Source organism: Clytia hemisphaerica, unplaced genomic scaffold (genome assembly GCF_902728285.1).
Source record: "Clytia hemisphaerica strain Z4C2 unplaced genomic scaffold, Clytia hemisphaerica genome assembly, whole genome shotgun sequence".
Classification (NCBI taxonomy): Eukaryota; Metazoa; Cnidaria; class Hydrozoa; order Leptothecata; family Clytiidae; genus Clytia; species Clytia hemisphaerica.
In genome coordinates this window covers 320964-348872 of record NW_027103650.1, presented here as the reverse complement: position 1 = coordinate 348872, position 27909 = coordinate 320964, and the positions used below count along the sequence as shown (strand labels likewise).

General features: G+C 35.2%; 1 protein-coding gene across 3 annotated transcripts; it reads right to left on the bottom strand.

Moving 5' to 3' along the window:
- Positions 1–10: 10 nt before the first annotated feature.
- Positions 11–27646, bottom strand: LOC136803092 (chitin-binding domain protein cbd-1-like). 3 transcript variants are annotated; one of them, XM_067059842.1, is made up of 25 exons: positions 27386–27644; positions 22293–22658; positions 21708–22097; positions 20915–21274; positions 19570–20673; positions 18691–18879; positions 16437–16625; positions 15759–15931; positions 15204–15381; positions 14217–14423; positions 13717–13911; positions 12470–12601; positions 11636–12091; positions 10811–10993; positions 9169–9276; positions 8180–8674; positions 7728–7910; positions 6674–6877; positions 5994–6173; positions 5491–5655; positions 4750–4944; positions 4094–4273; positions 1727–1918; positions 905–1084; positions 11–489 (listed from the first exon to the last, which is right to left on the bottom strand). In XM_067059842.1, the coding sequence occupies exons 1-25, from the start codon at positions 27432–27434 to the stop codon at positions 437–439; spliced, it is 6306 nt and encodes a 2101-aa protein (XP_066915943.1). In that variant the 5' UTR covers positions 27435–27644; the 3' UTR covers positions 11–436. The 3 variants fall into 3 exon arrangements, with proteins under 3 accessions (XP_066915943.1, XP_066915944.1, XP_066915945.1); XM_067059843.1 differs by lacking the exon at positions 5491–5655 and having other exon boundaries at positions 27386–27643; XM_067059844.1 differs by lacking the exons at positions 8180–8674; positions 9169–9276; positions 10811–10993 and having other exon boundaries at positions 27386–27646.
- Between the last annotated feature and the right edge of the window lie 263 nt (positions 27647–27909).

Genomic DNA, 27909 nt, shown 5'->3' with positions numbered 1-27909 from the left:
AAAAAAAGAGTCCAGTTGCAACTTTTTAAATTCTAGATATATTCTTAAAAATATTTTGAAAGAAAATTTTACAAAAATACTATATATTTAATTTCAAAAAAGTGCCCAAAAATCAATTTTTTACAGTATCAAATGCGTAAAAAAATAAAAAAAGTATCAAAATATTTAAAACTAAGACTTCGTAGACAATTACAATAGTTTTTTATTTCTCAAAATTTCGAATCAGATCCTCAGATCCGCATTGTCCGCTATATTCGTTGAAAATTAGCTTTAGATGGCGTTATTGTAAAGAATCAAAAAAAAAATTAATCAAAATGAACATAAAAAAATTATATTTAAACTTAAATTATCACTTTCAGGAGCAAGGTTCCAAACAAAAGGGCGTTTGCGTTTTGTGCGTGGTGTATAGCCCCTTTTGCTTTGGTGATGATGGCGCTCAAAAAACGATGAGTTCAGCTTCAATGATCTCTGCCATGATGTCTTTTGGATCTGAAAAAGAAAAAACGAAGTTAACAATTACATTTTTTAAAGATTTTCCAGGTGACACAATTTCTGTCTAAGTGAATACAGCTAACGCTCTCTAATTCAATATTCAAGGGAAATTGGATTTTCATCGAATAAGGGAGCGTCGTTTATGAGAGTCTCTTTTTGACGGTGACCTTCAATATTGTATATTGTTAACCGGTTACTTTTTCAGAGCGGGCTACACGGCTTTTTAAAGCCCTCGCTTAACCAGTCATTATTGTATTAATGGAGCGTATCGAATAGTAGAACGTCATAATGGAGAACGTCAACTGTATATCAATGCAACCACTACAGGCACATAGAGTCAATTCTTCCCTGTAAACTCCCAACCTCAGTCTCACAACACTTTAACACAGAAACTATAAAGTATAAGACTTACTTAATTCTTTGCATGGGAAGAGAGCTGGCTTTTCACATCGGTCATGATAAGGGTCATAGTTCAGCTCTACGTGAACGTCACACTCTCTATCGAAACTCTGTGCACCGTGACACGTGATGTAGTTGTGACAATCCCATGGGTTACGGAAATTGCTCTCTCCACGACCTTTGCAAAAGGTAGCTATAAAAAAATGAGATGCTATGAATATCATGAAAGTCTTCGTACAGAACAATGGTCGCTACTACTGAACTAAAATTTATGCTATCTTTGAAATGAGTTTCTTTGAAGCTGGAACCATCAAGGAAGTCATTGTAATGTCGGAACCTAGCCTAACGTCAAACGAGTATTCGAGGAGAAGTTGGTCTCGATGTATTACACCGTTATCAAAAGATTTTGGTTGGCCGGGATCGAAAAACTGGCTCCATGGTTTAGTGGCAGTTACTGAAGGTCCGGTTAGTACCAAACATCAAAACAACGTCACTCTAACGTTCATAAAAAGTCCATGAAACATTTCAACTAATTATTACAGGGGGATCGGAAAATATCTAACTTCAAAATATTAACTAAAAACTCTTTCTAATAGTCTAATGGTAGGACATCGATTCAAGAAGGATATCTAAAAGAGTTTGGCTCGGTAGGAAGATGTATTTGACAATATGGAGGCTATTTATGATATCAAGCTAAGATTACGTCACCTTCCTCACATCAACGGCCGAAATTCTGGATAATTTGTTCATCGCTTCAAATGACGACATGCAAAAGAGGTAAAGGTGTTTCTGATAGAAAAAAAAAAAGTATATCAAGCAGGATTAATTCACTTACTCAAATCAACCTTCTTTCCTCTGATACATCTTCCAGCAACCGGACTGAAATATCGACCGTCCTTGCAATTTCTTAGGGATGCTTTTCCCTTACGGCATCTCAAGAAACGGAAGACGTCGCGGATTTCATACACGCCATCAGCTTTTCCGTCACACGGATTTTCATCTTTGATAGGCGATGGAGCAACAGAGGCTGTTAAGAAAAGAAATAATCATAGATATAATTATCCATAGTAAAAAGTGGTAAAAATGATAAGCCTAGGTCCGATTTTACATGATTTTAAAAAATTTAGCGAATTTTAGACCCTGCCAGCCAGATTTTTTGACCTGACTAGCGAGACGTCCCGTACTGGCTAATAAACACACCAGCCTTTGTTAAAGCTCTCCTACATACCTATCAAACCTAATAAACATAAGAAAACCAAACCAAAATTCATATTTTGAGACTGTGTTTGAATCTCTCCTCTATCAAAAATAAATCTGATAAAACATGTGACATTTTTATAGCTTTGCAGAACAATACAATGTCATGCTGCTAAGCTACTTCAGCAGAATTTGACACTAACAATCCTAAAGAAAGGTCTCTGAGGTTACCGAACAATCAAATGAGACAAATTCTGATCATTTGTTTGTTATTTTTTAAAGATTATATTTCACTTCAAGGAAAAGAGTCCGTCAGAAAGATTCATGCCTAGAATTCTGGGTCACAAGAATAAATAAATATCAGGCGAGTCATTCGAATTCATGTTGCTTTTTTTTAGACTAGTAAACAAACAAAAGTAGAGACAAATTATAGCTTATACAAGCTGATATTATCCTGTAACAATTATCGTCTTTATCTTAGAACACCCATATTATTGTATTACGCGGATATAATCGACTCTTACGGAGCTTGTGTACTAATCTGAGTCTGCATGGAGAGTTGGAGAGTTGGAGAGTATTCTGCAGAACGAAGAATTTTCATCCAAGAGGGAATCAACAAACAGAACGAAATATTAAAAATATCATAACATTGTTTCGTTTTCGCTTTCAATGATATCTTTCCACTGTTTGCACGTGATTTTGATTGTTGTGAAAATGTAACCTTCACGGTAGGGTGTCAGATGAAAGAAAAACCGATTCAGTTTCAGCTCCCATGCCATAAAATACACAGGAAAGAATGAGCAGATAACCTGAAAAAAGCACCACCATTAAACGTGCAAGAAACTCCCCTGGTTGGGAAATAATTCACGTTCCCAGGTGTGAAATGTACTTTTCCCACTCGGATGATTTTTCCTGTGAAAGTCATGGATTTTTGAGTTTCTTTTCTTATAAGCGGTAAAATGTGATTGGTCAAAAGTTATATTGCACACGCCTTATCCGTTAAATTGAAAACAATATATGAAAGTGTTTGGAAGTCGAATTTATCGATTTAGAACGCCATGATCACATCGAATGATATCGCTGGGGCAGTGAAGTTCTCACGTACAATTATTAAACAACTTTGTCGCTTTAAATGCCCCTTTGTGCTCTGGGGTCGATGGTATTCTATGGGTAAGGCTTTGTGTAGCCATAACTAATCATAGCCTATGCTATACGGCATGGGTTTTTTTCTACACGATGAAGTTTATTCCACTACCCAGGTTTTCGGGCTCCGAACATTCGTTTTTTTAACGTCACTTTAAACTTTCGAGTACTTGCAGTAGGGAAAAAGTCGAAGTTGCATCAAGACACTTGACATCACAGACACATCAATATCAACAATATCATCAAAGTGTAATGGAATGAAAATTCCCGGTTTTTGGCGAGGTACTCGCTAAACTAATCATCGCAATGAGCTAATTACACAAAGTAATCCAATGAAAAAATGTTGTTTAAACATCCATCTAGTGTTCATGTAACGTCCAAATAAGATATGAATTAGTGTAAACAGGAAATGTATCGAATGTATCGACAAATTTCCAGTAAGATTAGGAGACTGCTACATTTTTAAAGCAACATGTCGTTTATACAGTGAAGTCTCTCTAATTCGAACCTGAACGGCAAATCTTATTGGTTCGGATTACAGAGAAATTCGGATTTGACCTGATGATGGGACTGGGGAAAAGTTCGAATTGTAGAGAAATTAGAAATATAGAAAATCGAATTAGCAAGAGTTGCAGTATCGTTTGCTTACTCATCAATTTTAATTTACAAGATTTGTCACATTATTTGATGATGGAGCAAGAGTGGTCCGAAAGAGGAAAGTAAAACAATATTTCGTTTATTCAGCATAATATAACAATAGGGAGAGTCTATCCTGATATAAAACATGTGCCTGATATGTAACGGGAACATTTATGTAAAAATAAAACCTTTAAGACCTATAGAAGTAAACAAAACAACTTACTGATATTTTCACATTTGTATTGGGATGGGAATTCACACAAATCATCCAAAGGAGAATAATTCAAAGTTGTTTTGACGGAGCATGGTCTGTTGTACGAGATATGACCAACACATGTGAAATAGTTGTGACAGTTCCAAGGATCACGATAGTTCCCTGCTTCACGACCCACGCAAAATTTCTCTGTTAAAATATAACGAGATAACATTTGATAATTTCAAATTTATGGATTGAATTAAAATCTACAATACACTACATTGCCTGAAGATTGGGCCAGCATGAAACACCGTGTAGCAATTGTAAGTTAGTTCTTTATTTCTTGATATTTTTCTTGAATATTTTTTTAACTAATGAAGTCATTGAATGCGATTATTAACGCGAGGGATTGCCCTGTCGCAGGCCTTGACTAGGTTTAAAAGCGTCTACATTTGACACACCTGAAACTGAAAAATTTGGAGCGCTGTGTTTACTTTAGATTCCTTGTGAAGTGGAAAACACAAATTTGTTTGAATTATGGAGTTGTAGTTGCCAAGCAACTTGTTTGAAATAAGGAGACACTTATATCGACTTTTCGGATTATATTCCTTCATATATGTGTGGGCAAAATCGAACGCATATCCAAAAAGAAATGCATTAAAACCAGAAAACAATATTCTTACCTTTATCCACTTTACCGATCGGAACACATTTGGAAGTCGAAGGTGTGAAGATTTGTCCTTTAGCACATTTTCCTTCTGAATCAACCTTGTTCTTGCATATCAAATATTTCGCAACATCGCGTACCGCATAATTTCCATCGGGGAGTTCGGCACATGGCCCGTATGCTTTGAGTTCATGCTCAACCAACGAACTCGCTGAAAGAAATATAATTATCACGAGTTAAAAATTTTCAGGAATTCTGAAGGCTACTTTTTGCGTTTTTTAGTGGACCTGTGTCGCAGGTGAGCCTGTTTTCTTCATGGTACATAAGTCAGTCCAGCAGCAAGGGTCGAAACTGAGCTACTTATGTACCCTTACAATATTGGTACCGGATTTGTCATTTTATTGGATTTGTCTTTTATACTTTGTGTGTCGGATGGAAATAGAATTAAGGTGTGTAGCATTGGGTTGATGAATGTGTACTAAATGGCAGTTTTTACATTAGGCTCGGATAGTGGCAGTATTCGAGTATTTGGTTTGAACTATTTCCATCATTTGATTTTTACCATTGGTTTTGCCGCATCGTTTTTTCCTTGGATTGTTAGTTTTTTTTTAGGTTCAGGCTGTCATACATTTTCTTTAGGAAAAGTGAAATTTGGACTTCATCAACAGATCTAAACTGCTTTTTTCATATCCTTTATCAAATTTTTACATTTCTTTACAAAGTGTTATGTATCGAACAAGCATAACATATACAATACCTCGAAATATTGTAAAGTTATTTTTAGAATGGTAACACCAAGGTCCAGTGCTGCCTGGATGAAGGGGTCTCCAGCAATATCTTTTAGCCTCACATTGACCTTGCGTGATTCCACAGTAACCGCAATCTATCCGCTGACTAACAGGCACTGTGCATTGGTATGTAGCTACGAAGCAACATGCATTATTTTCATCAGCCCACGCATATAACATTAACGATATCTCGGATGAAGACAATGTGTTGCATAAGTGTGCAATAACGACAGATATTTTAAGCCCTCAAGCCCTTACAAACTCTTAGAAAATCCTCTTAGTTCTTGATATGGGTAAGTCTTTTTTCTAATGGAGACACCCGAGAAAAGCCTGCTGTTACTAAAATTTGAAACACAATATTCGAAATTTCGGGTGCTTCCGTTAGGAAATATGACGTCATCTTAACTGACACATATCAAGAATACAGGTTTGGGCTATAAGGTTTAAATAAAGGAGGGTAATTTTCACTTACTGATATTCACGCATTTTTGTTTGTAGGGATATTCGCATAAATCGTCTTTTGGTGAATAATTCAGAGTGGTTTTGATTGAGCAAGGTCTTTCGAATGCTGATGGACCAACACATGTGATGTAGGAGTGACAATTCCATGGATTGCGGTAATTCCCCATCTCACGTCCGACACAGAAGTTTTCTGAGAAAATAAAATGGGCCATTCCATCAAATTTCCATACAGGGGGGAGGTGGACGAACCTTTTCAAGTCAAAAAAACATTTCTTTGAAATGTGTGGATACCCCCTGGACGAACTAAGATCAGTCTTTTATCCCCTTGAAATTTTAGAATAATAATTTACCCCCTGGAAAAATGAAAAACACTCTGTTAGGCCCCTGGAAATTCTGCTCGAATTACCCCCTGGAAATGTTTGTCCAACCCCCTTTATGGATATAAAATGGAACGTTTATGGACATCAGATGTACGTCGCAGTAACATTTAAGTATAAGGCTAATTCAATCTCAGTCAACATTATAAAAAAACTAAAACTGTGCATCTTCCATTGCAGAGAAAAAAACTTCATAAATATTCACTGCATGAAAACTTAGAATATATGTTATATGTTATATGTTATATCCCACAATACATCGCTGTTTTAGAAAAATCGATAACTCCGATAAGGTCTATTTTTCAAGACTTACTTATATTGACTTGACCGATAGGGACACATTTAGAATTGGATGGTGTAAAAATTTGTCCTTTGTCGCAACTTCCTTCTGACGCTTTGTGGTCCTTGCAAATCAAGTAAAGGGCGACATCTCGTACGGCGTATTTTCCGTCCACGCGTTTAGCGCATGGATTGTCATCTTTCACAGGTTTATGTTGGACTAATTTGTTTTGCTTTGCTGAAAGAGTGAAGAATAACATGTTTTAGCACAAAACTGTGGCTTTTCGAGGACTTTTATTGGATTCTTTAGCACCTTGGGGATATCTCGAAGCATATTTCCTGTGAAAGTCGACAAAAAAGTTTCACTGTACTCGTTAAAAAGTTTTCGCTCATTTCACTGTACTCGACAAAGAATCTGATTTCGCAATTCATTTATCATCTTAAAGATCAAGCTAAAGGATCCGATCACTGATTGGGTTTCTTCCATTATAAAAAGTTAACATTGAAGAAGAGGTAACAAAGAAGAAAAACTCTCGGGTGGATTTTTACAATGTAAATCGATGTAAAAATGTTACGAGCGTGTCTCACGAAAAAAAAAAACTCGACCACTTTCCTAATAGAAAGATATTTGATTATTTGATTATTGATAGATATGATGAGGACTGTCAACTTTATTATAGGCGAGACCAATTTAATTTGTTGTTCTACGGGCCCGACCAACACTATTTTTGCTAAAATCAAAAAAATAATAATATGAATTTCCACTACAATATATTTTACACACTAATTATGTGTAAGAATCAAATTTGAATAAAGCTGAAAATTAATTCAAGAAATTGAAAAATTTAGAAAATCAAGCATTCCGTACACTAAGATTTTATTATGATCTTCATCGAAGATAAAAAAAGTGAATTTTTGAACCAGATATTTTTGGAAAACATTTTTGGTACTTTACCAATCCTGATAAATGAAAAATTTATTCTTATTTTACCGACCGACCGACCCATATTTTGCTAACGATCTGACCGTAGAACTACAAATTAAATTGGTCTCGCCATATATAGTAGATTTAATTGAAGTTTACTTACGACTTTTAGGGCAAGCGATAGCCAAAGGAGATTCACAATTATCGAAAATCGGGTCATAATTTAATGTCACAAAGTAATTACAGACTTGTTTGTGAATCCTTTGTCCGGAATGACAAACGTAGTAAGTGTGACAATCCCATGGGTTTCTGTAGTTTCCTTCAGGCCGTTCTTTACAGAAGTTGTCTATAAGAATTGGAAGAAAACACATTACTAGTTTTAATTTTTCTTTTGACAATCATAAAACTTTCATGAAGCCTTTTTCGCATGAGGGGAGGGGGTTATAAGTTTAAGTGGCTTGATACTGGATTTAATGGAGAATAATGGTGGTCTACAAAAAAATATACCCGGAGGCTTCATGGCTATTAACTTGTATCATTAATTTTTTCAGGCATTTTATGCTGTTTTAGGAAAGTTTTCTATCAACTTTTTTCCTGTGTGTCGTATGTACTCACCTTCATTGATAGTAGAAGAGTTGGTGCAATTATTTCCGGACACGTAAATGGTATCTTTAGGACAAGCAATCCAGCTGCTTGTCCCATTCTTGCATTGGAAGATTTTTAATGTTTCTCTGGTCGAGTAATTCCCATCTTTTAAACCTGTACAGATATCCTTAATTTGCAGTTTCTCAGGGACGACAGTTAGTTCTGAGACTTCGTGTGGTAGTTTTGAAGGCATGATGGATTTACTGTACACAGTTTGGCAAGGAAAGGAACGTTTGCATACATCATTATAAGGATCGAAAACAAAACCGTTGATGAGACAAGGTCGAGCTAAACTTCTACCACTTTGACATAAAACGTATCCGTGGCAATTCCATGGGTTTTGCCAATCACCGTCTGAGCGTCCTTGGCAAAAGCTTGGTAAACTTGTTTTAGTGATGCTTTCACATTCTTTGGTACTTGGGAAGAAGATGGAGCCTTTGGGACAGTTGACAATACTGGCTTTGCCTTAAATCAAATGACAGAGAAAGGATGATTTTGATTTGAATTCTTCTGAGGGGTTTTTATTTCTCAAAACTGTATCCTGCTAATGTTTGAGCTCATTATACTAGTCGAGCCTTAAACTGTCTAAAAACAAAACAAGACTACCCGAGGTTTTATAGAGGTTTGATTTGGAGTTGAAATTTACTAGGGGCTTTCGTTTCTTCAATTCTTAGAAAAGGCTTAGTGCAAAAATCTTCTTCTTTTATCATAGCTGGAAATATTTTCAACAGTAATATACAAATGGCGTAGTAATGTACAAAGGGCGAAGCAATTTTCCACCTGGGAATAATATTTTGGATGGATTTTACGTACCAATGATCTCGAACTAAATAATGAAAACATTTGCTATTTCGAAAGCGAAGAAATAAACTACCATGTAGGCTAATCCGAAATTAAATTTTTATGTTTATGAGTTAAGTTTTACGAGAGACACACTCCAAAAAAATTAAGCTGTTTACCTTTCTTGCATACAAGATAAGAGAAGACATCACGTAATGGATACGTTCCGTCCGTTTTTCCTTTGCATTTGTTGTCACCAACGTTGTGCGATGGATCCATTGATTTGCCTGTGTTTGGAAGAGAAGATGAACATAAAAAACACCTAAAGCCAGATTGACATTATGTTTTCCGAGGTCTGAATCACTGCTTCAAAAACGCTGAGCTTGCATAAAGGTTGCAGTTATTCAACTGTTCAACCAATCATCAAAACAAAAGATAGCGCGTGACGTAACTTAATTGTTCGATTCAACACTGCAATGTCTTCACTTCAATATAACATTTCAATGACCAGAGAGTTTACAATGTTTTGACTGTGGGATGTTTTTGCAGAATAAGCAAACAGACTCAGGAATAGATATACTGGCCTTAAAGCATCATTTCTTTGTAATAAGGTAAGAAGCCTAAAGTACTTTTATTTTGAACCAAAGATAAAAACAATTTCAAGCTCAAAGTGTCAAGAATTAAGAACAGCCGAGCCTAAAAAAAGTTCACTGTTTTTTAATTAAAGTTCAGGGTTTTATACAAGGAATATAATGAACTAATGTTAACCTTTCTAGCGCGCTACATTTTTTGTGAAAAAAAAATTTGAAAATTTCCAACTTTTATTGGAATCCAAAACTTTTCAAACTGGCATAAAAGCTTGTAACTTTAGAGTTAGACAATGGCTTTAGTACATTGGAAAAGTATTTTTATACTCTTTCTAAAACATTCTGTTCAATCACTGTTTTAAATCTAGCCTGGGAATCCAAGCGTTAAACTTTTTTCACAGTCTAGTTTATGATATTTTTGCTGCTGGTTTAACGCTTGGCGCAGGTAGCTCGCCTGCAGGGAGATTTTTCCCTACAATGCAGGTTCGGCCTGATTGGCCAGCTTTCGGCGTATTACTTAGCAGTACATTCGCGCGCATTTTGATTATTTCGATGTGCGCGCATAATTTATGGAAAAAGCTGACTCTGCAGAAAAAAGGAAAAAAAGTGAAAATGAAAACATAGATTCATTTCAAAACAAAATGGCTGTTGGCTGGAAGTCTAAATACATGTGGCTGATGTTTTTATTTGGTTTTTAGTAGCTTTGAAAGTCTTTATAGATTGTGGAGGAGTTTTATGGTAAGTTGATTATGTGTGTTTGCCTGGGTTTCCAAAGTTCAGAAACTCTGTCAACAAGGGTTCACACACAGACTGTTTATAACATTCTGTGTCAGACTAATCTACCTGCACCAAGCTCTATAATTTTAGAACTTTGTGAGGTGAGGTATTTTTTGTTTTTTCTAAAATTATGAGCTTGGATTCCCAGGCTATTTTAAATCAAGTGGTCAGGAGATATAGCCTTAAGTCTGAGATTCGGTATATTGGCGAACTTAGAACGTGTATACACGTCACTCGGGTTTGAAAGGGTTAAGTACACATTACTATTTCAAGAAACATTATACAGCTTTTCTCGGAAACTGCGATTTATAAGATCATGTTTGCACGTGACGGTTCCGTTTCGCTCTAAAACGGAATGAAGCCATTCTATTGGTTAGAAGTGACGTAAAACTTGAATGTAACCAATAGAATGGCTTCATTACGGCTTGAAGAGGAATGAACAAAACATTTTACGTACCAAGTTGTTTGCATGGCATTTGAGCAGGGTATTCACAGGTGTCATATTTTGGATCATAATTCAATGTCACTATGATGTTACAGACTTGTTTGTGGATACGTTGACCGGAATGACAAACGTAGTAAGTATGGCAATCCCATGGGTTTCTGTAATTTCCTTCAGGGCGTCCCGTACAAAAGTTGTCTATAAGAAAGAAAGAAATGTCACAGCGACGGGTTGAGTCTAGAGTGGAGTCTCTTTAACTCGAACCTCTATAACTCTATAAGTCTTGTTAGCTCGAATGCCTCATATACACTTATTTCCCATATTTCCTGTTCTAGTTATGGAGACTCCACTTGATCATCAAGGGATGAAGTTTTCAGGGTTGTAGTGTACCGTAAGTTGGTCTAATGTCGACATTCCTCTTCTAATTTCGTCACCCTTCTTTAGAGATAAGAAAATAATAGGAAGGTCGGGCTCACTGGAGTGACTCCTCAACTGATTGCTAAGCAAAGAAAATTAATTTTAATTAGCGATTCCTCCCTTCCTACTATTCCTATCTCTAAAGAAGGGTGACGAAATTAGAAGAGGGATATCGACATTAGACCAACTTACGGTACCCATTTTTATGTCATTAAAGGGTGTCATAACAGACTAATGAGAAGATTAAGATTTACAATACAAGATAATACTTTTCCGAAACCAATAGTAGAAATTGACGTAATTAAAAAACGAGTTATTGGAAAGAAACGGAACGAAACAATAACACTACTTTCGGGCATTTGTAAAAATTCCATGGTTTGAGGAGTAAAAACCTTTCCAAAACAAAAACAAGTTACAAGTTACCTTCATTGATGTTCTTGGCTGCCGTGCAATTATTACCACTGACATAAATGGTGTCCTTAGGACACGCAATCATTTTGGAAGTTCCATTGGTACATTGCAAGAATGACAACACATCTCTGGTCGAGTAATTTCCATTGGTCAAGTTACTGCAAATGTCTTTAATTTGTGGCAACGAAGATTTCAGAATGGCCGGTACTTTTGGTGTTGGTCCTGAGCGAGCGCCAACGGTGTAACAAGGATATTTGTTTGACCTGACGCAAACATCATTATACGGGTTAAAAACAAAACCGTTAATGAGACAAGGTCTGACAATACTTCTACCACTTTGACATAAAATGTATCCGTTGCAATTCCATGGGTTTTGCCAATCACCGTCCGAACGCCCTTTACAGAAGCTAGTCAGTGTAGTTTTAGTGATCGAATCGCATTCTTTAGAAGATGGGTAAAAGATGCTACCTGTAAGAAGGTAATGTTAAACGTAGAGAGTAACTTCTCAAGACAACCACGGGTCTTAGGACATTAATGTTATTTGAAATACGTTCGTTGATTCAGTGATTATGAAAAATCAAGAACATTTTTTAATCTTACTCTCAGATCCCGGAGCTATTCTTGTTGCCTGCTGATTGATGTTTGGTGGACCAACAGGCAAATTTTAGACCATAAAATGCTTCTGTTAGAGAAGATTGCACGAGAAGACTCGCAAAATTTGTTATTAGGGCGTCAAAGATCGGGTTGTGAGCTTCAAAATGTTCTTATAATAAACGTCTACCTGTATAAGAAGTTCTTATAAAATGCGTGTACAGGTTTAAGAATGTTCTTATGAAGAGTATGTACCTGTAGGGCAATTTTTGGGGGTGGATTTCCCTTTCTTGCAAGATAAGTAGGAGAGCACATCATGAAGAGGGTAGTTGCCATCTGCTTTCCCTTTGCATGCATCGTCATCGCTGCTGACTTCTTTGGAGGAGGCTGTCAAACAAAGATATGATTTACTTCTTTAAAATACTCACCAAATACAACATATTATTAAGACCCGCCGATTTCTGTTTCTTGGAGATTATGATTGTTTTACGTAGTCTTTCGAGTTTTACGGAAATCCGTCAAATATCAGGGGAAATTTTAAGTTCGAAATTCTGGAGATGCTGTGATCCTAAAATTGTTTAAACTCAAAGAGGTAACAGTCTTCAAGTCGGATTTTGACGTCCTTAATGGAAAGAATGTTCGAAAATGATATTAGTACTTTTAAGGTCCAAAACCTCCTCAAATTGACGGTATTTTCTAGATTTATAATCACCTTGTATGCATTTCCATAAGAAGGAGAAAAATTTCAATTCTAGTGTATAAGACCAACATATAAAGTTTTTTCATTAAGCTTTTGGACCAAAAGGTCTGTTTTTTACACGTTAGTGGATTAGTTATGTTGCAAAACAAATGAGGTATTAGTAAAAATGAAAGAAAAGCCCTTAATGTGAAAAAGACGTGTGTGCATTATAAAATTAAACATGCTTTACAAGAGAAATTATGTGTCTAAGGAGGGGGCGCTAGGGTTAGATGGTGTGACAGTATTTGCCATTTTTTCTATCGCTGTTTGAGGAAAAAAGCCATGAAGTGAATTTTAGTATTTTTTGGCTGTCAGCGTCGACGGTGACCAAAGAAAAATGAGTCTTTCTTTCGGTGTCTAAAAATTAACTCCAAAATTGCAAATAACTAGTAAATATCAAATTGCAAATTCAACTTTTTTAATTTGAGACTAAGCTGTCTGTCAACTACCTGTCTACGTCCTGTTAATCTTTCTGTCTATCCGTCTGTCTATCTGTCTGTTTATCTTGATATTTGTTTATCGCATGCAGTGTGTGCATTGTGTATTTAATTATAGTAATTTGTGCATTGATCAGTTACAACATTTCATTTCATTTTTCCCATAGAAAGTCACGTGATGTACTTTTTAGACAATAGATAATTTTGAGCGCAATTAGGCTATGGTTTAACTCGTTAACAATTTGTTTATTGTGCGCTTTCGGTGAGTTGACACAGTGCTCTGTTATGACGTCACGCGGTGGCATAGAATGATGGGGGGAACTTACGAAGCTCTTTACAGTCGTGAGTATCAAATTTCTGATCTACGGGATCATAATAAAACCCTTTGGCTGGTGTTGGCGAGTGATGGACTTTGACATCTGATTGACAAAACAAACATTCGCTGCAATTCCAGGGATTTAAGAACCAAGATTCACACCCATATATTCCAGAGATGTTAACACGGTCTTTACAGAAGTTGTCTGAAATGCAAGAAACGGATAGACATGATAACAAGTTGCTTAGAAACTATTGACTTTTTGGGAAATCGTTTTTGTTCAGAATTTATTTGGCGAGGATTAGAAATCTCAAGAAAATTCTTAGAATTTATCATAGTAGAGCATGATAAAAATTAATATTACACTACAAAAAATAAAATTGCAAATCACACCAATATATTATAAAAAATGGCGCATAATTGTTCTGTTTCACCTGGGATCATGAGTGTTTTACACGAGATAATGCTATGGTCGGAATGAGATCAGTCCTAATGAAAAGAATCACATACCAATATTATACTGCGCTCCATCGACACACCTTCGTCCGGGTATAAAAATTTGATTTGTGTCGCATGTTACCAATGATGCATGTCCATCGGAACAAACCATGTATTGAAATGGTGAAGGGGTGTAAAAGACATAGTTGAAGAATTGTGCTTTATCCTGGCATATTGTATCGTTTGCTTTGGCGAACACCATATATTCATTCTTTTGAGCTGTAAAAAGTGGAGTCGAGAAATAAAATTCAATATATGGTATTTTACTCTAGTGGATCATTCGACCAAAACCATTCTTACTGAGGAATCGCAATACAAGCTTAATGAACAATTTTTGTTATAATAGAAGGAATTATCTTGAAGTTGAGTAGCCAATTCCCTCCCACAAACCAAATTTTTTCTTTGTTTTTTTTGTTAAATCGCGATAAAAAAGCGGTTTTCGTCTAACAGGCTAGAAGTTGAGTGACTCTGGGAGAAAAATAAGTTCACCGCAAAATACCGATCAATAAACCCAGACATAATATCGCAATTAGAATAAGGTCTTCTTTTTCGCGACACAATGCGAAAAATGATAAGGGATAAAGGCAAAATGAAAATGTCCTCATTGTGTATCGCTTATTCATTTTCACCCCATCGCAAATAAGTTAGATAGATATGACTCCCCCGAATGTATTCGAAATCAATTTGAGTCACAACGCTGACAGACACTGCGACTTGACAGACGCGAGCTGTCAAGCCATGATGTATACAATGACACTCGAACAACACTGGGTAGGTGATGCTCAAGCGAGCCCGAACCTTATGAGTACCGCAAATAAATAATAGATTTTTAAATCTCAGATAAATGTCTGGGTCTATTCATGCCGACAAACAAATTCGCCACAAACAGCATCAGAAAATTTCAAGTCAAAAGACCAAGCTGACCCAGCTCTAGAAGGAGGGGTCAGAACCACCCCCTTGGGTGCTCTCTCGCACTTTTTCACGAATCATTCAACTTACGATATTGGGTGCATTCTTCTTCAGACTCGCTGACAAATTCACACAGGTCATTGTGAGGGTTGTACACCATATTCAAGTAGGTGCATTTACGCATGTATGCTTGTTGGTGCTTGCATTGGATGTATCCATTACAGTCCCAGGGGTCACGGAAATTCCCATCAGCTGCCACGATGCAAACCTAAAAATGAAGAAAGAACTTCACGTTTTTTTATAAGAACCAACTATGTAAGAACATAAGGCTTCGACGGCCAAATTATCAAGAATGAGTTAAGAACATTTTAGGGCTTTGCAGACTGTAAAACACTCGATTTCTTAAGGAAAATCGACAAAAATACTCACATTATGGTATGGTGAAAATAAGAACATGTTATGAACATTTTTAAGCTTAAAAAAAGTTGGGAAACATTCAAAGGTTTTGAAAATTTAGAGTGTTATTATAAAAAACACGGCCTATCATAGCCGAGAAATCGGTAAACTTTTACTAATACGGAACAGAAAAGACTTATTTACCTTAGTAATGAAAACTGCAAAACCTGAAAAAACTGAAAACCTTACCCTCTCCGGAGACATATCATCATTAGGAACACATTTGGAATTGACATTTTCGTAAATGAAGCCAGCAGGACATTCGATGACAAATGATTGTTGGAAAGAACATCTCAAGTAGGAGAACAAATCACGGATTGCATAATTGCCATCCATTCTTTGAGTGCAATCCAATTCTCCAGCTTGTACCATAAAGAAAAAGTATAATAATCAACTTTTTAATTAACCTTATTCGTACTGGGAGGGGGGGGGGGCTTTTTCTGTTTAGTGGTGGAACTAATGTTAATAACTCCTGGAATAAGAAAGCTTTTGACATGACATTTTCTGTAAATTACTAACTTTTATTTTTATTGGATTGTTAGTTTTGGAGGAGAATAAGTTAAAACACCCTGTAAGTAATATTGTGTATATCCCTTTTTGGTATAAATGAAAGAAGTGAAATTATGAGTATTTTGTAAGATGATATTATTGTGAGATGATCTCAATGAACTGAGAAATCATGGTTGGTCCCAAAGGAAGAAATCTTTGAAAATCAAGAACTACAAAAAACTACAAGAAGTTAAAAGAAGTTCTATAATGGGAAGTGAAATTCCTTAAGTTCTTGGAAATCCTGTCATGCCTTGGTTTCTCTGGGTCTGCATTGAACCTGAATAAATGTTAAGAGGGCACATAATCTAATGAACTTACATTTGATGTAGACACATGGGTACTTGTCTTTTGGTACACAATGATCAAGACATGGATTGTAGACCATACCGTTGACTGTACAAGGTGTATTGACATTAACCCCATCGGTGCATACCATGTATCGACGACAATACCAAGGGTTCATATAGTTTCCATTAGCACGATTTTTGCAGAAACCATTTACATAGCCTGTGTGTGAGTAAGAGAATAGAAACCACTCAAATTGGCTCTCGATTCAACAATCCAAAAGCTTAATAAAATGTCTAATCGCACGATGGGTTATTTTTTCTTATTTGGCACGCCCTCAAAGAGAGCAATTAATCGTTAATTGCATTCTGTAGAGAGCAATTAATCGTTAATCACACTCTCCAATGCCGCGCCAATGTTTACAAAATTGATTTTAATGATTTTTCTTACATTTTTTTTGCATCGAACGTCTTAATTGCATTCGAAATTTATTTTGTGAGAAAGAAAATCAATAAACAACAAGCGATACTTTTATGGACCTACCTGGTTATCAAACTAAGCAGTGAACATTGAAACAATGAAACACATAAGACATAACTGGTCAAAATACAAAAAATAAAGAAAATGAAAGATTTTTGAAAAAGAAATAAAAAAGCTATTAAACGCTTTTCTTTATAAAAACCACTATCAGACAGAAAAATGCACAGCTTAATAAATAAGGTTTCCAGAAAACTCAAACAGTCGCACTCTACCGTGACATTTTCTTGAAAAAATGAAGGAAAACCGTTTTACGCCGGTTTTCACCTGTTCCGGCGATTTTTAAGGAGTTCCGGATTCAAAGGATGATTTTTTTGGAAATCAAACAATGCTAAGTTTTGGGCATCATCATAAAGAACATTTTTCTGTAAAGAAACAATTAAATAAGTTGAAAAAATGTGACGGAAATGTGAAAAAAACGACGATTTCCGGCACATTTCCGGTTCTACAGACCGGAAAAAATCTTTTTCGACAAACGGTTTTCGACACCTTTTCGGCAGTACTAATGTGCATCTATGTGCAAAAAATCGCAAAAAACTAATGAGAAAATCTCGAGAAAATCTCAAAAAACCGCTTTTTTCGGGACATTTCCGGTTCTAGCGGCCGGAAAAATTTCTTTTTCGAAAATTGGGCTCTGTCACATTTCGGGCATTGCCATTTTACATCATTGTGCAAAAAATCATGAAAATCTGTCGAGTATAAGTTGAAAAAATGAAGGAAAACCGTTTTACGCCGGTTTTCGGCTGTTCCGGCGATTTTTAAGGAGTTCCGGATTCAAAGGATGATTTTTTTGGTAATCAAACGATGCTAAGTTTTGGGCATCATCATAAAGAACATTTTTCTGTAAAGAAACAATTAAATAAGTTGAAAAAATTTGACGGAAATGTGAAAAAACGACGATTTCCGGCACATTTCCGGTTCTACAGACCGGAAAAAATTTTTTTTCGGCAAACGGTTTTCGACACCTTTTCGGCAGTACTAATGTGCATCTATGTGCAAAAAATCGCAAAAAACTAATGATAAAATCTCGAGAAAATCTCAAAAAACCGCTTTTTTCGGGACATTTCCGGTTCTACCGGCCGGAAAATTTTTTTTTTCGAAAATCGGGCTCCGTCACATTCTAGGGTTTATAGTAATGCACCTTTGTGCAAAAAATCGAATGAGCCAATCTCGAGAAAAGTTGGTAACTAACGAACGAACTAACTAACTAACGAACACGGGTTAATTTATAGGACCTCCACCCCACCGGGGTAGGTCCAACAATAAAAGAAAGACAAAAAGAGAAGAGAAAAATATAAAAACTTTAAGTGTAATTTCTGTGATTTACTTTCCTAACTGGGAAAAGGTAGTGACAGCCATTGTGCGATTAGCTCGTAATCACATAATAACTTGTACAATTCGAAAATTGCACTTGTGATTTTTTTGTTTCGAATTTTCCTCGTCCTTTCGGACTCGGAAAATTAATAACAAAAAAATCACTCGTGCCATTATATTCGAATTGCACTCGTTATCATGTGATTACATATACATATGAAGCCTATCTGTAATTAATTTTAGTTTTGAAATTGACATTTTTCCTTCGAGATTATTAGAAATACAACTTTAACAAAAAAGTTGCAATTTCTGACAAAAACAATTGCTCCAAAAAAAAAGAACGACCTATGGAAGAACTGCTCATTTCTCCTAGGTCTCCGGAGTTCTATGGAACGAATAAATTTGATCTCTTATTTTACTAAAAGTTAAAACAAACCTCCTGAATGCTTTGTATCTTTGCAACTTTTGTAGAGCTCCACAAAAAGCATATCGTTGGGACAACACATCAATTGTGGTACCTTGTTGGTGCACTGAATGTATTTGAACACATCTCGAATGGCATATTTACCATCAGACTTATCTTTACAAAAATTGAGATCCGTATCTGCTACCTGCGACGTGTTCCCTGAAACAGACATATCAAGTATCCAAATCTAAATTCTAATTCAAGTATTCAAATCTTACTAAACTCCAGATTACATTTGGAACCTGTTTTTTGCGATAACTAATTTTGGAGAATATGACATATTTAGACGTATTCACCAAAATTAGTCCTGGTTTAAATATAAAGGTCTGGTCTGACGGGGAAGGGGGGGGGGTACTTTGGCAAAATATGTGCTGGCGGGTATGTGCCAGGCATAAGGGTCCCTTTTTCACACGCTTGAAAGTCCATCAAAGGGGTACAAACACCATTAAAAAGCAATTGAGTCTCTGTAAATTACCAAAATAAAAAATCGACTCCCTCTAAGGGTCATAAATTTTGAACTTTTGAATTTTCTAAATTTGGCTCGGCTATACCAGGCATCTCGCAAACCTAGTACCAACCCCCTGGTTCTTGTACCTTGTCAAAATAACCTCTAAAATTCATAAGTAATGATTATTTAGCCAGTTTAGAAGTTGGTTATCCCAAAAAATAATTCAGGATTTATGCTGCTTGTTCAACAGAGTCTTTTACTTTTACAGCATCTTTGCATCAAACAATACTGTGACGATATATGATTTGGTTTTATGCATCAATAGATTTTTCAACAATACCAATAAAGCAAAAAAAAAATCACCAATAATTGTAATTGTAGTTAAAAGTCAGAAACCTTACCTTGTATTTCAATTGGACTCCATCCAAGCCAATTACAATAAGGGTCAGAGCATTTTGTATCTTGTAAGGGTTCTTGTTCATCAATGTTATTGCCAGTGCTGAGCATAAGCGTCTTATCAGGAGATTCGAATCTGTCGACCACTTGCACCCAATCCAATTTGTTCTCATGAACACCAAAAGACTTTGGATTGCTCATTTCACTGTCATCATCGTTGTTGGGTTCCATGTTTACATTATCAACACCTGTGACTTGGATGCAAGGATACCGTCCTGGATAATCACAATAATCATGGTAAGGGTCATAGTGAAAAGAAGAGTCTTGACAAGCCATGACATTTGTAGTATGGTTCTCTGCACAGCTTATATAAGTGTGACAATCCCATGGATTGGCCCAATCATCCAGTCCTCGATTGGCACAAAATGTTTTAACATATTGTGTTTTGATGTCAACACATTTTTTGATATTTGGATCAAAGATGTAATTTTTACTGCATGGTATGACTGTCCCAACCTGATCTTCGCATTTGAGATACTTGAAGACATCTCTCAGCGGATATAAATCATTGACCATCGTAAGACAGGCATCTTCCGGTTTTGATGTTTGGTATGAATTTGATTCCTCACTAATTTTGTTTTGATTTTTCTTCAAATTAATTTGGATGTACGAACTTATTTTCTCTTTAATCTTACTGTGTACAATTTTGCCTAAACCATTCTCTGTCGAGACTGAATCTACTTGGATACATTTATAGTCTCTTTGGTAAGCACACCAATCGTGATATGGATCGAAGTGACCTGTCCATGTTGGGAAGATGCAAGTTTGGTTACGAAGGTGGTTCCAGAAACATTGGATGAATTTCTGACAATTCCAAGGATCTGCCCAGTCATCATTTTCACGATTGATGCAGAAATTTTTGTAAGATTTAGTTTTAATGTCAACACACTTTTCAACATTGGGATCTGGATCATAAATGAAATTATGCGGACAATCAATGACATTTCCAACCATTTCTTGACAGTCAAGGTATTTGAAAACATCCCGTAAAGCATACCTTCCATTGATCATATACTTACAGGCATCTTCAGTTCGTATGGTTAGTGAAACTAAAAATTGGAAATAAATGTAAAAACGATGTTTTAATGTAAGGTAAATACCCACATAGCTATGTATATCATATTCATCGATTTCTTTAGCTTTGTTATTGTTTGAAAAGTTTGATAGACGGATAATAATATAGCCACCACTTCCTTCAGGAAGAATTTTCTGATAATTTTGACGTTCAAATTGACTGACATATGTACGGATTAGAAGTTGGAGTAATTGAGTGTAACTCTAAAACTTTACCTTTGATCGATTTGCATGGATAATCCTTCTCAGAGACGCATTCATCTTTGTATGGATCATAAACCATTGAGTTCAAGATGCAGGGTTTATTCAGCGGCAGTTCATTGGTGCATGAAATAAATCGGTGACAAGTCCATGGATTCATCCAATTACCATCCGTGCGCCCATCACAAAAATTACTAACCGCAAAATACTTTCCGCTTACACATTTTCCATATTTTGGTGCAAATATTTCATTCTCAGGACATGCCAATACAGAAGAAACTCCATTCGAACACTGTATATACTTGAAAACATCCCTTATTGCATATACTCCATCCTTTTTCTCATCACAAAAGACTCCTTGTGCTAAGTTTACCTCTGAAAATAAGAATTTTTTTCTTGAAAACTATTCTGGGCTTTTAAAACTTACATGCTTCAGAAGAACCTTTTAACATACTTGACAAAGGCTTTTCAATGTTAAAACTACGTAGGGTATGATCATTATTAAAACTTCTAAACCTTGTATAATATCTTTTTTGCACATGCTTATAGGAAACACATACCTTATGTAATCTCAAAACAAATTCAAGAAGGTAACACATTCATCAATAGCATATCTTTTGAATGAATATTTTAATTATTATTCTTTGATATAATTTTCTGTTGAATTTTACATCAAATTAAGGTAAATTGAGAATAATTTTGAATACCAGTCATGGAAGCTAATCTATTAGCATTATTAGTTGTAAAGGAGATTGACTATATCAAAAAAGGTAAGGTTTTAAATGGAATAGAATTCAGATTCACATACCTCTAGTTTTGGTTTTTCCTTGTTGCTCAACTTGTTTACATGCATACTTTTCTTTATAATTACATTGATCAGTGTAAGGGTTGAACACAAGCTCAGGCAATTGACATTTGAATTGATGTGTTGTGTTATACCAACATTTGAAAAACCCATGACAATCCCAAGGATTCACCCAATCATCATTTGTACGACCCTGGCAAAAGGTTTCTGGAGTCTTTGTTTTGATATCAATACATTTCCCAGCCTCTGGGTCAAAAATTGTGTTCTTTTCTTCACAGGGGACAAATGTTCCTTTATTGTCTTTGCATTGTAAATATTTGAAAACATCTCTGATAGCATAGTTTCCGTCTGTTAAGTATTTGCAGGCATCACCATCTTCGATGGGTGACCGCACTATAAACAGAATGTGATGAAAAATTATAATTGTATAAAGATTTTGGAAAGCTTATAAAAGGGTCAATACGAGTGGATTCTCTGCTAATTCTTATTCTAAATTTCATATCTAGAATGATTGACTACAGCTTTTCTTTTTGTAACTGATTGATGTTAATGATTTTGCAACATTGAAACATTTGTAAAAATACTTACAACTGATTTTTTGACAACGAAGATTATCTCTACACATATCAAGGTACGGATCATAGACAAGACCATCTGCTTGGCAAGAGATGATATGTGCTTTTTTATGGACGCATTGAACAAATCGATTGCAATCCCAAGGATTTTGATAATTCCCATCTTCCCTGTTTTTACAGAATGTTTTTGCAGACAGATGGTTTCCATGAACACATTTTTGCGATTCTGGATCGAAAATCTTGTTATCTTTGCATTTTAAATATGTAGCTTCATCCCTAACACATTTGATGTAAGCAAACAGATCAGCTAATGGATAACTACCATCTGCTAAATCCAGGCATGGATTTTTTGTATCATAATGTGAGAGCCATTTTGCATCTAAAACAAAACAAGCTAGATGTTGTATGGACCTGATGATGAGAGTTAATTAGCAATGAGGAGAAAATGAAAAAAATCGTCAGAAAATATAACGTTTAGTGAAAATGCATAACCCATTAACCTTTTCAGTCCCAGGGGACCGCACTGCAGTCCCTTTGGACCCGTCGTTTTTTTCCCAGAGGACTGCACAGCGGTCCCTGACTTCTTTTTTAAATTGTGATGTTTTGGCGGGAAATAAAGAGATGTCTTTAAGTAGCTTTCAAAGTAGATAAGATAGCGCGTTGTGTGCAAAAGACCGCGTAAAAAAAGTTTGTTTGAGTAAAAAGTTTTGTTTACAAAAGTATTTACAAAGATTTTTGGAAGCAAAATCTGTAAGGCCCAAAATGGGATTCTTTACAACTTCTTTCAATCATTATGATTGTTCTATGAGGGCGAATCAAACAATTCTTTTTTCAGTTAGTAGATACTGTTTGTGCTAAACATTTATCACAAGAATGAATGGGTTTAAACCATTTTTTTGATAAAAGAAATTCTCATTGAATGGCAAAAACTTGCTGTATTCAAATTTTTTTTTGCCTTTCTCTGGTCACGTGACACGCTGATGATGTCATTTTGCAAACTTCTTTCTATCAAAATGATTTTCATACTATAAGTGAATAAGGGTGAAAACTTGAGAGGCCTAGGTTTAGTGATTCCAGAGATATTGAAGCATAAGTAAATGCATTCAAAAACTCATTTTACGGCTCTGGGAAAGTAGCTGTGAAAACTCCGGTACTGAAAGGGTTAAATTCATCATTGATTGCTGATGGGCGGAAAGGGAAGGGGAGTAGGGAAAAAAGAAATAGAAAGTTCCGGTTGCAAAAAATCAGTTTTATCGACAATTGAATCATGCTTGATGGTGGGCATTGTTATCAAAAATGTTTTTGTGTGAGAAAAACAAAGAAATATTAGGAAAAAGTCCAATGTAAATCTGCAAAAACAGTGATTTGCGGCATTATTCCAGCATTTTCAACCGGAAAAGAATTTTTCTCAAAAATCGGACTTGGTCATGTTTTGCTATTACACGTATCTTTGTGCAAAAAATCAGAAAAAACTAATAATGAGATTTCGAGAAAATGACAAAAAAACGGTTTTGCTGGCATATTTCTGGCATTTTTGGCCGGAAATAAATTTTTTTGGAGAATCAGACTCTGTCACATTTTGGGCATTACCATTTTGCATCTTTGTGCCAAAAATCAGGAAAAACTAATGAGCTAATCTTGAGAAAAATTGGTAACAAATTAACGAACGAACGAACGAACGTCAGTTAATTTATAGGACCTCTACCCCACCCACCGGAGTAGGTCCAAAAAACCATCATTTTTAATTAAAAAAAAGGATAAGATGCCATAATTTTGGTATAATGTTGTCTTTTATTTACAAGAAAAATCAAAATTTGTTTTTCTATCTTAATCCAATTAAAGTTTCTCTTTGAGGTTATTAAAATACTGGATTTTCCTGAAAGTCTCTGTTTTTGCAGTTTTTGAAGTGATATTTCTTCACTTCTGTCATATATTTTGATGTTTCCATTATTTTGTATAAACTCACTTTTGAGGAGTCATTTATTAATTTTGATCCATCTAATTTGAATTGTCTGAAATTGCTCAAAATAATCCAATCTGTCAGATTTATTCTAAATTTAGACAGTTATTATTATTTTTTGTTGATTGTTTTGATTGCAAATATATCTTAGGAAGGAGAACCTCTAAATAATTTCAAAATTTAACAGCACTAATGGAATGGAACATAAACTTGCTTAGTAGGGCTAGTATTTATTCAATTATCTGACCCCCTGTCACTTCCTCTTCTGCCAAATAATTTTTGGAAAGAAACAAAACTTTAAAGACCCGAAATGACTTTTCCTCTAAATGTGTTTTCGCGTTCTTTTGCCTTGTTAATATTGAAATCCTTCTTTCTTTCCACGGGAAAACATGTGGTTTTGAGCCTTATGATTTGACTTCATGAGTCAGGGCAGTGTCATCATAAGAGGGAAAATTTTTTTTAAGACTTTGGGACACTGCAAGAAGCTTCCACTGCAATTTTTAGAGTAAGGGGTCACATATCGATCCTTTCCACGACTAGGTTAGAGTCTGTGACCCTAAGAAATAACAATTTTTGAGACGTTTATTCCATGACAAAAGTTACTTTCCATATTTCTTTTCCTCCTTCTATATTTTGCTTTGCTACTTTACAGTATAGAACAATTTTAACCAAAATAAACAACCTGATGTTTATGTCTCGTGTATCTTTTGTTTAGACAGTCCGCGCGGCCCTTGAATTTTGCCAACGGTCTGTCCTTTTTGTGAAATGCCGCTATTCTATTGATAATGATTACGGAGACAATTGATTCCGCCAACTTTGCAAAAAAAGTTTAGAAAGTATCTCCATTATTTTTAAAATGTAAACTGAGCAAGCCGTAGCGAAATTAAAGATGGCTGGACAAAACAACAATGAAAGTGAAGGAGAAAATTTAGACTTTCATCGATTTTTGATAGTTTTTCAACTGATATTAAGAGGTGGGGGTGGGGGTTTTCAAATTAGCGCCAATTTGACGTTAGTCGTGGGAAGAATTGCTATGTGAGTGACCCCTAATATTTACAAATTGGGGAAATCCATTGTAATTTTAGAATCCAATTGGCAACGAGTATTGTAAAGTGTTGAAATTTTCACTGGAAATTTGTTATGTTTTTCATTATCGAAAAAAGGAAAAATCCTTTCCTGAAACATCATCAATTTTTCTTCACACCCAAGATTGATTTTTTTTAAATCCAATAATTCCAATTAAAGATTGCTCTACTCTCACTGAAGTCGATCATTTGAAAGAATTCTTTTTTTCGAAATTCTGATTACGTCTGCAAAGAATAGGATTTTTCCTTTTTTCCTAATTTCTGCTGACGTTATGAAAATTTTGAAAAATTTCTTTTTTCAAATGATTGACTTTAGTGAGATACATCTTTGGTGAAAGTTTGAAGACAATTGGATAAACAATTTTTGAGCAATTTAATTTTTAGTTTTTATGATGTCATTGATTATGACGTCATAATCAGTTTTTACGGTTGTTTCGCAAAAATCAGCGAAAAACAATTAGGTTACACATCAGGTTAGAAACTTCATCATAGTACCCTTCATGTTCAGCCATTTATTTGGTCATTTTCTGTCGACTAATGCAATCTAAAAATTATGGTAATTTTCAGTTTTTCAGGCATGCCATAACTTACTTACCCGAGCAATGTCGACAGCCCCTTCAACGCTAGAATCTTTTAGAATACCGTTAGTTAGGATGTTTAAAGCAAACTTGAGTTCTTTTCATTAAACAGGGGGTTGGTGAATGTCTTGTTATTCCAAAAGGAATTTTATAGTTATTCTGATGATTTTAGCATTTTTTAAGTGCTGATTATTGCTGACTTCATCAACCTTTTGATTTTTTTGGAAATGAACATCCTACTCAATTTCCATGTAAAATTTGAGTTAAATTGGATAGATATTCCTGGAGGGATTAACATTTTAATTTTATGCTGACATCAGTAAAAGTATTTTCCTCTATTATTTAAGTCCAGCAACTTCTGAGATAACATTTATGTAAAGAGTTAAAGTTGGCTAAAACTTTTGCAGAAAAGGCCGTCACTTGTCTTTATTTTCAATTCAATGGTTTTTGAAATGCTGTAAACTTGCCTGAGAAAACCCTTTGAAAAATTAAAGATCTCTATCTCTGGAAAAGGTCATAAAAATCCCTGGGAAATAGCTTATTTGGAGAACGCTACGGCCTATTGAATACTAATTACTCCACAATTGTTACCTAGAAACAAGATGATTTATCACGTTTTTATTGGCTGAGGGAAAGTAATGTATGCAGAGTAATTTGTTATTCAATAGGACGTCGCATTCTCCAAAACAACTATATGGAAATGGAAAAGCCCAATAATCCAAAAAAACTAGACAGTGTCAATCGAATAAGTTTGTACCAAAATCGGGATCGAACAAATCAAATCCAGTGTGGAATCTATGCAAAAGCCACGCCGAAGATATTTTGAGGATCAAGAAGGTTACACCCAATTGAGGACATTCTCACGCCGAATATATTTGGTGTACTGTGCATGAATTCCAGACTGGAATCAAATGTAATTGAACTCGATATAATAATTGTAATTGGATTGTTGAACACAGTCAAATCTCAATTAAACGGCCAATTCCTGGGTAATATTCAATTGTGTTTGATTGTGAATGTAATCGAAGCAATCAATCCACAAATCCTGGGTAATATGCAACTGCATTCATTAACATAGGCACATTTTAAGCCGTCTTTGCCACTTTATACTTCATGTTAAAATTTTAGTTTTTGAGCATAGCTTATATCAATACTTAAATTTTATTCAAAAGTATAGGTAGGTATTATTTAGAACCTTTATATATCTATTTGAACTTTTCAGCTTAAGGAACAAAACATTATCCTTTTTATCTCTGCCATTTTTTTGGTGATATTTTTAGAAGATATTTTTTAAGATATTTTTATCTTTAGAACCAAAACCCAAAAGGGTTGACTTATGTTCATAGACATATTTCGGAAACTTTTTAGAAAAGAAATCATACCATTATCTGATTATATCATATCATCATCAGAAAAACAACGACAGGATTTACGATTTAGTAAGTTGAAATAAAAAATTAGAAATTAAAAAAAAATGTCTTACCTGAAAATGCAAAAGCAGCACAGAAAATTGGTAGCAAAAACAGCCTCATATTGTTCTTTCCATCAAGAGGGTCATGAGATGAGTGATAAGAATTTTTCTCTCAAACTATTTCAGTGCTGCAATTTGTTTGGATTTGGAAGTGGTTTGACTGTCTCCTGCTTAAAGCATGATAACTAGGAGGGAAAATTCTTGCGAAATTGAAAGTCACATGATGAACTGGGACGAGATAAGAGCTGAAAAAACCGGAGGTCAGTTTTCATCTTATAATGTCTACTAAAAAAGAAAAATTTCAAAACTAAAAACATCTCAAAAGAAAATACTCATTATCAAACTTTTAAAACTATATTTATGATAAAATCATTAAAATAATTACAGGAACTGCTATAGAATGACAAATCTTCATTCTCCCTATTACCCCCTGAATAGCTTTATTATCTCGAAATTCTCGGAAATTTAGTTCCATTATCCCTCCAGGGGGGGATAACTCTTGACATAGATGTGATCTTACTTGACTTTTTGGCCTA

Coding starts and splice junctions, on each gene's coding strand:
- LOC136803092 (XM_067059842.1), bottom strand. CDS start 27,434: ATGAGGCTGTTTTTGCTACCAATTTTCTGTGCTGCTTTTGCATTTTCA. Junction 18,880..19,569: donor GAGTCCAATTGAAATACAAG/GTAAGGTTTCTG, acceptor TGTCTGTTTCAG/GGAACACGTCGCAGGTAGCA. Junction 1,085..1,726: donor AGGAAAGAAGGTTGATTTGA/GTAAGTGAATTA, acceptor ATTTTTTTATAG/CTACCTTTTGCAAAGGTCGT.